Source organism: Acipenser ruthenus, chromosome 53 (genome assembly GCF_902713425.1).
Source record: "Acipenser ruthenus chromosome 53, fAciRut3.2 maternal haplotype, whole genome shotgun sequence".
Lineage (NCBI taxonomy): Eukaryota > Metazoa > Chordata > Actinopteri > Acipenseriformes > Acipenseridae > Acipenser > Acipenser ruthenus.
The window spans coordinates 7,671,418-7,681,067 of record NC_081241.1 but is presented as its reverse complement, the minus strand read 5'-3'; the positions used below and the strand labels follow the sequence as shown (position 1 = coordinate 7,681,067).

At 43.5% G+C, this 9,650-nt stretch overlaps 1 protein-coding gene across 1 annotated transcript; it reads left to right on the top strand.

Moving 5' to 3' along the window:
* Positions 1–571: 571 nt before the first annotated feature.
* On the top strand, positions 572–2,593 carry LOC131723085 (scavenger receptor cysteine-rich type 1 protein M130-like). Its single transcript, XM_059016429.1, has 4 exons — positions 572–880; positions 974–1,291; positions 1,536–1,577; positions 2,559–2,593. The coding sequence occupies exons 1-4, from the start codon at positions 649–651 to the stop codon at positions 2,591–2,593; spliced, it is 627 nt and encodes a 208-aa protein (XP_058872412.1). The 5' UTR covers positions 572–648.
* Positions 2,594–9,650: the final 7,057 nt, after the last annotated feature.

Sequence of the window (9,650 nt, the reverse complement as noted above, 5' to 3'; positions counted from 1 at the left end):
ATGTGCTTTCTGTACAATAATGCAAAACATGTTTGTGTAACTCATGTAGATGTCAGGCTCATGCATGTTTAAGGCGTTTCTTCTGTTTCGTTATCATATTGATTGCAATGCGGACATGACAACTCATGTATGGAACTGCTCAATTATTTTCATATTGACTCCTGTTCAAAACCAATGCACAATTATAGAGTGGCTCAGGTTGTCAATGTGTCTGCATCAAAATGTATTTGGTTAAATTGTACTCTGCAAAGAGAGCTGTCAGCAGATATTCTCAATTAGTTTATTGAAATCAGAACTCTGTTTTCTTGTGAATGATCCCACCCCCACCCCCTTCACCCTTCCCGTTACATTTTCATACTTATCTATTGTTCTGGCAACATCTGTCCTCCACTATACCAATTTCAGATGAGATTCTCTCCCTCTTACACACCCTGCCAGGAAACAATATCATTCTGCACTTTCTTAAATGTAATCCACTGGTTTGAAATGATTCCACATTAAACTCATTTCAATGTGTTAACATTTCAAAGTGTAATGCATGTGTATTCTTGTTTAACGGCAGAACTTGGCTTTGATATCAGACTGATCAATGGGAGTAATAACTGCTCTGGGAGAGTTGAGCTATATTTTGAAGGTCAGAGAAGGAGAATGTGTGACAATGGATTGGATAATGCCACCGCTCATGTGGTCTGCAAACAGCTGGGTTGTGGCTACGCTGTATCTCCTCAAGAGGGCGCACTCTTTGGAGAAGGGACAGACCCCTCCTGGCTGTTGGGAGTAAGCTGTACAGGAAGAGAGTCCTCTCTAGAGAGATGCCTTTCAGGACAGAACGGAATACAGGAATGCACAGATGGTTCTGCTGTCAGTGTAATTTGTTCAGGTAGGAACTTCAATGTTGTTCTTAAGTATATATGTGCAGGTATGTGACCAATCAGCACATGTCTAGTTTATTTCCTCTTCTATTGACTGTCAGGTGCTGCCGTTCCTGTCAGACTGGTCAATGGAAACAGCAGCTGCTCTGGGAGAGTTGAGTTCAATTCCATTGGCGTGTGGGGGGCAGTGTGTGGTAGTTACTGGGACATGAATGACACCCAGGTTGTGTGCAGAGAGCTGGGCTGTGGCTTCGCTGTGTCTGCTCTAAGAGGATCCCACTATGGAAAGGGGCAAGAACCTGTCTGGCAGTATAGAATGGAATGTACTGGAAAAGAATCATCACTGGAGAGATGTGATTCACAAGAACTTGTAACATCATTCTGCGGCCAGGAGTATAGTGCAGGGGTTGTGTGTTCAGGTACAATCAGTTTTTTAAAATTACTGTAAAAAAAATAATAAATAAATAAAGGTCAAAGACAGATGTTTCGACTAGAAGTCTTTTGCAGTATCTTCAAGAACATATTTGAAAACAATGAAAATAATTGTAGTTGAAACGTTTGTCATTGAATTTATGAAGTTTTTTTTAACCCTTTAGTTAATATAGACCCAGCTTCAACCATCAATCAAAACAAACCTCAACCTATTTTGTTCTTTCTTTCTAGGAAATGCCTCCCAACAGCACCCTACCACCACCACTCCTACAGGCAAGAGGGGCTATTATATTCAAATCTATAGAATAATGGTGATGGGTAGAACTGAACGAGCAAATTGATAAACCCAGAGAGGAAAACAGAGCAAAGGAACAATAATTGACATCTGACCTTCTCACGCCTATTATTATTATTATTATTATTATTATTATTATTATTATTATTATTATTATTATTATTATTATTATTATTATTATTAATAAGTCATTTAGCATCCAGAGAGACTTAGAGACTGGGGTTGAACCATGCATCACAGCTGCTGCTGCTGCAGAGTCACTTCCAGTAGGACTTCGGCTTTACGTCTCATCCGAGGCCATGTAATGATGCAACAAAGTCTGAAACACCCGAGATGCAGAAAGGAGCAGTTACGTGATTGTTCAGAGCAGTTCTTCTCTAGTTTTATGCAGTTTAAAATGTGCCTTTGCACTTCCATCAAGATAAGGCTCTTTAGTTTTAAACAGGCAATATTAAGGCGTCCAGTGTGTTGAGAAATGTGTGGAATATTTATAGGAGATGCAGTACCTTAGTTGTAATGGCCCTGTGCATCTCTGTCATTGACATCATCGGCATCCCCTTGGCTGGGATTCAGTTTGGAACAACCACTTCATAGTTTCAAAACTTCAAGCACATTAAATAATTCAATCGACGCTACCCCATATATACTTTCCAGATCCTGCATATGCCAATGGTGTGGGAATGTGTAAGTGAAGGGGTTTGGAGTCCTGTGGGAAAGGGTTTCTCAACTTGATCTGTAGCACGGATTCCTCTCTTCTGTTTACTGAACTATTGAAGTCATCATTATAATGTATGACACAGGTGGCTGATCTCAAAGTTCCTAAACAAAGCTATTCTAAACTACTAGATAACTATTGCAGTGCAAACAAACCAATGTAACTGAACATCAAGACAGGTTTAGGGCTGGCAGAGAGTGGTGCACTTAGAAAACACAAGCTGTCTTTCTGTTTGATTTTACAGTTAGCACTGCCCTGAAGACCTTCACCGGTAAGTAACACAAACACTGTGAGCTGCATTTACTGCAAAATAAGGGACTGCTTCTGGGGAGCAAAGACTGAGGAGGGTGAGGTTAGGAAAGTGACTGGAGTGGGCCAGCAGGTGCTGATGCTGGATACAGGATTAGGATCAGGAAGCAAGACTTCACTATATATAAAGCTGAGATTGGGGGTGGGGGGGCATGGGATTTGCTTCTCCAATCGATCCCTAACTCATCTAAACGTTATCCTCCACCTCCCCAGCCTCTACTTTATTGTATTGGGGGAGGGCACGGCTTCATCACGGACCACCCTGCTGACCTGCCAATATGTTCCAGCAGATATTCTGACATATTTCAGCATCCCTTTACAATATTCATCAATATATCATATAGACATTTTGAAACAAGCATCTGTGCCTCATATACTGCACAGATCTGGGGTAACCCTTCACTGCCTCAGCTGTGTTCTCAGTAACACTTTTCCAATGTCTCTCTCTGTCCAGATGACCTCCTGGATTTCATTTCCAGCTCAACTTTCTCCACAATCCGTTGTGTCTTCATCATCTGCTACCTGCTGGTAATGAGCACCGCTGTGATCATTGAAAGAGGTAACTGCACGAGTGCTCACATATTAATAATCAGCTTGTATCCTTTCCCTGGGATGGAACCCCTTTTATAGCTCAGACTCTAAATAATTGATTTTATTGGGCACTTTACAATCACTGCGCAAAATAAGAATGAAATTCAATCACACCTTGGTTGAACAGTGATAATAATAATAGTTTGCACAGGACAGGTTTGCTACTGCAATGTGCGCGCGACCGGCGTCACCTGCGCGCCATCACGCGTGCAGTGCACAAAAGGTCAGGTGTTATTGGAGGTTAACCGCTTTCCAAAAATGTATCGCCATAAATCTAGCTCTCAAAATCAAAGAAAGAAAAGGGTGAGAAAACATCATCAGTACTGATAAACGAGCAGCTTCGTAAGTATTGAACTCCTGCAAATCAATCCAAAACTGACGTCGTTTCACAAGGAGAGTTTAACTGCAACTCTAGCAGCCTGGACAACGACGCAGCTGTAGCTCTCTGTTGGGATCTGACAGTCACTCACCGCGGGGAAAATAAGACAACTCAGCGACAGCGCATCTCCAGAATGTTACGAGTGACCCGTCTCACGCAAACCACCCAGGTATGTGGCCACAGAAAACAACAGATTTGAGAGGCTAAATATCATCAAATGCTGTCTAACAAGCGTAGTCCTTTAACGCCACGGCATCTATTAGAACAGTTATAGGAGTGTCACATTAATCTGTCACTGTCACCTAGTAGGGCCGTTTTCAAAAATAATGTTTAACCCAACTAACAGTAGAACAGCATCGTTTAACAATGCCGAGCCTTTCATTGACATCAGAACGATTGTACGCGTTTCTAGAATAACTCGGGAATTGCTATAATAACAGACATTAGGCTTCGGATGAATATCTGCAGAAGAAAAGCGATCATTTTTGTTTTTGCCTGTTTTACACAGGCTATTATAAAACGCTAGGGTGAAATTTTACACGTGGTGTACGAGGGTCATATATTTTAATGTGAGTACTATGGCGAAAATGTTGCATCTCCCTATAGAATTAACGCATTTTGCTTCATAGAGTCACATTTAAACTTGCTGAATAATGTACATTAACATATTGAAATGCATCCCGCTGTGTAGTTTTCCATGTGCATAACGAAAAATTGACAACAACTGAAAAATGTGACAATTTGAAATCTAACATGAAATACTACTGTATTACTATTAAGGCTTCCGGTAGACTTTTTATTGCGATATCATTTTGTAGTTTCTTTGATTACATGATGTAAAATAAAACGTCTAACATGTGCTCATATAGTTATTTATAGTTTTAATTAGGTCTTAATACTACACTTCTAAAGCTGCAAAACTTTTGGCCATGGAGCACATGATGAATGTTACAGTATATATAAATCATTAGGAAAGGTATGATTGAAATGGGTTTACTGTACTTTAACCAAGCTGAACCTGCTTCAACCCAGTATAATTATGATGTGATCAAACAAACACCAGACAAGACTCAACCAAACACAATACTGCAAAACAACAAGCAATCAGAGATGAATATGAAGGCAATCATATCAAGCAAACAACAAGAAGCAATCAGAGATGAATATGAAGACAATCATATCAAGCAAACAACAAGGGATAGAAACATATTTCAGCAAAACAAAGAGAGCAAAAATAGGAACTTGGAAATCCCAGAATCTGAAAGGACAATATTATCCACAATAATCCTCTTCAGACCACAACATTCACTAGAATGTGTCCCGCTGTGGCCCAGGTTAGCGCCCCACTCTACTGAATCACAGTGAACTTCTTGAACAGACATGTTTCTAGATTATTTCTGCTTGCCTGTGTGCCTGGCAGCGCTGCAGGGGAGTAGAGAGGGACTGAGACAGAAGCAATTAGGACATGTGAATGACAGCCTACTCAGAGTGAAATGAACCCTTTACACTCCAAGCTGGGTAGTGTGCACTATTTTACAATAAACCAGCTTCATTTTTAATTTGGTCTTTTTATTTTGTGGCAGCTGTATTTCAGATATGTCAAACTAAAACATGTGTAACTAACTAGAGGTAGTGCTGTAATGCAGAGTTACACTGCAGTGAAGAGGTGTGATTACAGAAGACTGATTCACCTGCTATAGCACTGTCAATAGCACAGCATGGGACTGATTCACCTGCTATAGCACTGTCAATAGCACAGCATGGGACTGATTCACCTGCCATAGCACTGTCAATAGCACAGCATGGGACTGATTCACCTGTCAGTAGCACAGCATGGGACTGATTCACCTGTCAATAGCACAGCATGGGACTGATTCACCTGTTATAGCACTGTCAATAGCACAGCATGGGATTGATTCACCTGCTATAGCACTGTCAATAGCACAGCATGGGACTGATTCACCTGTCAATAGCACAGCATGGGACTGATTCACCTGTTATAGCACTGTCAATAGCACAGCATGGGACTGATTCACCTGCCATAGCACTGTCAATAGTACAGCATGGGACTGATTCACCTGTTACAGCACTGTCAATAGCACAGCATGGGACTGATTCACCTGCCATAGCACTGTCAATAGCACAGCATGGGACTGATTCACCTGCTATAGCACTGTCAATAGCAGAGCATGGGACTGATTCACCTGCTATAGCACTGTCAATAGCACAGCATGGGACTGATTCACCTGCTATAGCACTGTCAATAGCACAGCATGGGACTGATTCACCTGCTATAGCACTGTCAATAGCACAGCATGGGACTGATTCACCTGTTATAGCACTGTCAATAGCACAGCATGGGACTGATTCACCTGCCATAGCACTGTCAATAGCACAGCATGGGACTGATTCACCTGCCATAGCACTGTCAATAGCACAGCATGGGACTGATTCACCTGCTATAGCACTGTCAATAGCACACCATGGGACTGATTCACCTGTCAATAGCACAGCATGGGACTGATTCACCTGCTATAGCACTGTCAATAGCACAGCATGGGACTGATTCACCTGCTATAGCACTGTCAATAGCACAGCATGGGACTGATTCACCTGCTATAGCACTGTCAATAGCACAGCATGGGACTGATTCACCTGTTATAGCACTGTCAATAGCACAGCATGGGACTGATTCACCTGCCATAGCACTGTCAATAGCACAGCATGGGACTGATTCACCTGCCATAGCACTGTCAATAGCACAGCATGGGACTGATTCACCTGCTATAGCACTGTCAATAGCACAGCATGGGACTGATTCACCTGTTATAGCACTGTCAATAGCACAGCATGGGACTGATTCACCTGCCATAGCACTGTCAATAGCACAGCATGGGACTGATTCACCTGCCATAGCACTGTCAATAGCACAGCATGGGACTGATTCACCTGCTATAGCACTGTCAATAGCACACCATGGGACTGACTCACCTGCCATAGCACTGTTAATAGGGTGCACACTATGGGACTGATAGTTACCAGCTATACGTGAAAGTCTCCAGAATGTATAATTGTGAGCACACAACCATACCTGCCTCCCTAACCCAGTTTCATTTCCTCCACAGTTTACTCCCGGATCAGAAAAGCAGACGATTCGAATCCTGCTGAGCTGTCCTCCTAACTCAGCTCAAATCAATCACTTTTGCTAAATACATGCCATGGATAAACAGAAAGCTTTTAGTTACAGAGCTCATATTGCTTCGCTGTTATGTAGATGTTTGTTAATTAGAATTTCATTGTTAGGTAATTAGTCTAGCATTATCCCTGTTGCAGTCTGCATGGTCTGTGTTTGATTCTCTGTGTACCTGTGATGCATCTGGAGATCAATCTCTCACTGCATTCTTGAATAGCTGTTTCAATGAGTGTGAACATGCTGTGCTAGAAGGGCTGCTTCATGATAGCTAACAAACAGACACCAGCAATGCTGTTTCTCTTATTTTAATATTTTTAACCCCTTCCCCTTTTGGATCCCTCAGTGTTAGAGGTTTTTCCTGAATTTGGGTCTGAATCATTTCAAAGTCAAATATCTCACTATTTCTCTAAAGGAAACATAGGAAAACTATATATTTTTTCAGCCCAATCTTAACTTTTCAGTGATGGTATATTTTTGGGCAACTGATTGAGAATTCGCAGGTTAAATGAAAAATGAAATTAAAAAATAAATGTTCTATGTAACTTTAAATCTGTGGAAAAGTTATTTCTTAACATGATAATGACACAAATTGTGTTCGCCTCACATTGCCAATATGATCACTATGTATGGAGAGAAAAACAATTTCCCTCGGAGTTGGTATGTTTCTGCCATGGAGGCTTAAACATTTTTATTAAAAATAAGCATTAGAAAATAGAACATCACTAGGTCAAATGACCTTTGAGTTTTACATTGTGTGAATTATATATATAATTTTAAAACTAGATAAATACAAAATTCAATCTATGTGGCATTATTTTGCTTAGAATAAAAGTACAGCAAGTGACTGCCTTACATATATTTACTTTTTTGTGTGCCTTTGTTCTTAATTTCTCCCAATGTTGTGCAGGGCAGCAGTGTGGAGTAGTGGTTAGGGCTCTGGACTCTTGACCGGAGGGTTGTGGGTTCAATCCCCAGTGGAGGACACTGCTGTTGTACCCTTGAGCAAGGTACTTTACCTAGATTGCTCCAGTAAAAACCCAACTGTATAAATGGGTAATTGTATGTAAAAATAATGTGATATCTGTATAATGTGAAATAATGTATAATGTGATATCTTGTAACAATTGTAAGTCGCCCTGGATAAGGGCGTCTGCTAAGAAATAAATAATAATAATAATAATAATGTTGTGCCACCAAAGCTAGATACATGAGCTGCAGAGGTACATTTCCACATTCTGCAGGTTCCAAGGTGTGTATGGATGGTCCTCAGTCTCTATTTCTGGATCTCCAACAGGCTCTTCCATGGAAGAGAGGGAAACCTCTTCCTCAGTGACACAGGTGTCATCACTGCGGGGGTTACAGTGTGGTTAAAGTCGCTGCCATGAAATTATTATTATTTATTTATTAGCAGACACCCTTGTCCAGGACGACATATATTTGTTACAAAATCTCACACTACAAAATACCACCTTACAAAATATCACATTATACAAATCTGCCAAAAATGTGCTTCTTGCTCCTTGCATGCCCTAAATGCTGTAGCCATCACGAGTTGATAAGATCAAAGTACAATCTGAAATATAACTTCCTGGATTCCAGACTGAACAAATCCCATAGGCTAGTTTAGACGTCAATCATACATTGTGTGATTGACGTGAATGTTACACTAATTACATATTGAGACCCCTTCAGGACCAGGCGTTTCAGTGGGATGCTCCCCAGGACCAGGCATTTCAGTGGGCTGCTCCCCAGGACCAGACGTTTCAGTGAGATGCTCCCCCAGGACCAGGCGTTTCAGTGGGCTGCTCCCCAGGACCAGGCGTTTCAGTGGGATGCTCCCCAGGACCAGGCGTTTCAGTGGGCTGCTCCCCAGGACCAGGCGTTTCAGTGGGCTGCTCCCCAGGACCAGGCGTTTCAGTGGGATGCTCCCCAGGACCAGGCGTTTCAGTGAGATGCTCCCCCAGGACCAGGCGTTTCAGTGGGCTGCTCCCCAGGACCAGGCGTTTCAGTGGGATGCTCCCCAGGACCAGGCGTTTCAGTGGGCTGCTCCCCAGGACCAGGTGTTTCAGTGGGATGCTCCCCAGGACCAGGTGTTTCAGTGAGATGCTCCCCAAGGACCAGGCGTTTCAGTGGACTGCTCCCCCAGGACCAGGTGTTTCAGTGAGATGCTCCCCCAGGACCAGGCGTTTCAGTGGGATGCTCCCCAGGACCAGGCGTTTCAGTGGGATGCTCCCCAGGACCAGGCGTTTCAGTGGGATGCTCCCCAGGACCAGACGTTTCAGTGGGATGCTCCCCAGGACCAGGCGTTTCAGTGGGCTGCTCCCCAGGACCAGGTGTTTCAGTGGGATGCTCCCCAAGGACCAGGCGTTTCAGTGGAATGCTCCCCAGGACCAGGCGTTTCAGTGGGATGCTCCCCAGGACCAGGCATTTCAGTGGGCTGCTCCCCAGGACCAGGCGTTTCAGTGGGATGCTCCCCAGGACCAGGCGTTTCAGTGGGCTGCTCCCCAGGACCAGGTGTTTCAGTGGGATGCTCCCCAGGACCAGGTGTTTCAGTGAGATGCTCCCCAAGGACCAGGCGTTTCAGTGGACTGCTCCCCCAGGACCAGGTGTTTCAGTGAGATGCTCCCCAGGACCAGGCGTTTCAGTGGGATGCTCCCCAGGACCAGGCGTTTCAGTGGGCTGCTCCCCAGGACCAGGCGTTTCAGTGGGATGCTCCCCAGGACCAGGCGTTTCAGTGAGATGCTCCCCAGGACCAGGCGTTTCAGTGGGATGCTCCCCAGGACCAGACGTTTCAGTGGGATGCTCCCCAGGACCAGGCGTTTCAGTGGGCTGCTCCCCAGGACCAGGTGTTTCAGTGGGATGCT

Bases quoted from the DNA above. Each gene is read 5' to 3' on its own strand.
- LOC131723085 (XM_059016429.1), top strand. From the start codon at position 649: ATGTGTGACAATGGATTGGATAATGCCACCGCTCATGTGGTCTGCAAA. The intron at 881-973 runs GTAGGAACTTCA...ATTGACTGTCAG, and splicing joins TGTCAGTGTAATTTGTTCAG to GTGCTGCCGTTCCTGTCAGA. The intron at 1,292-1,535 runs GTACAATCAGTT...CTTTCTTTCTAG, and splicing joins TGCAGGGGTTGTGTGTTCAG to GAAATGCCTCCCAACAGCAC.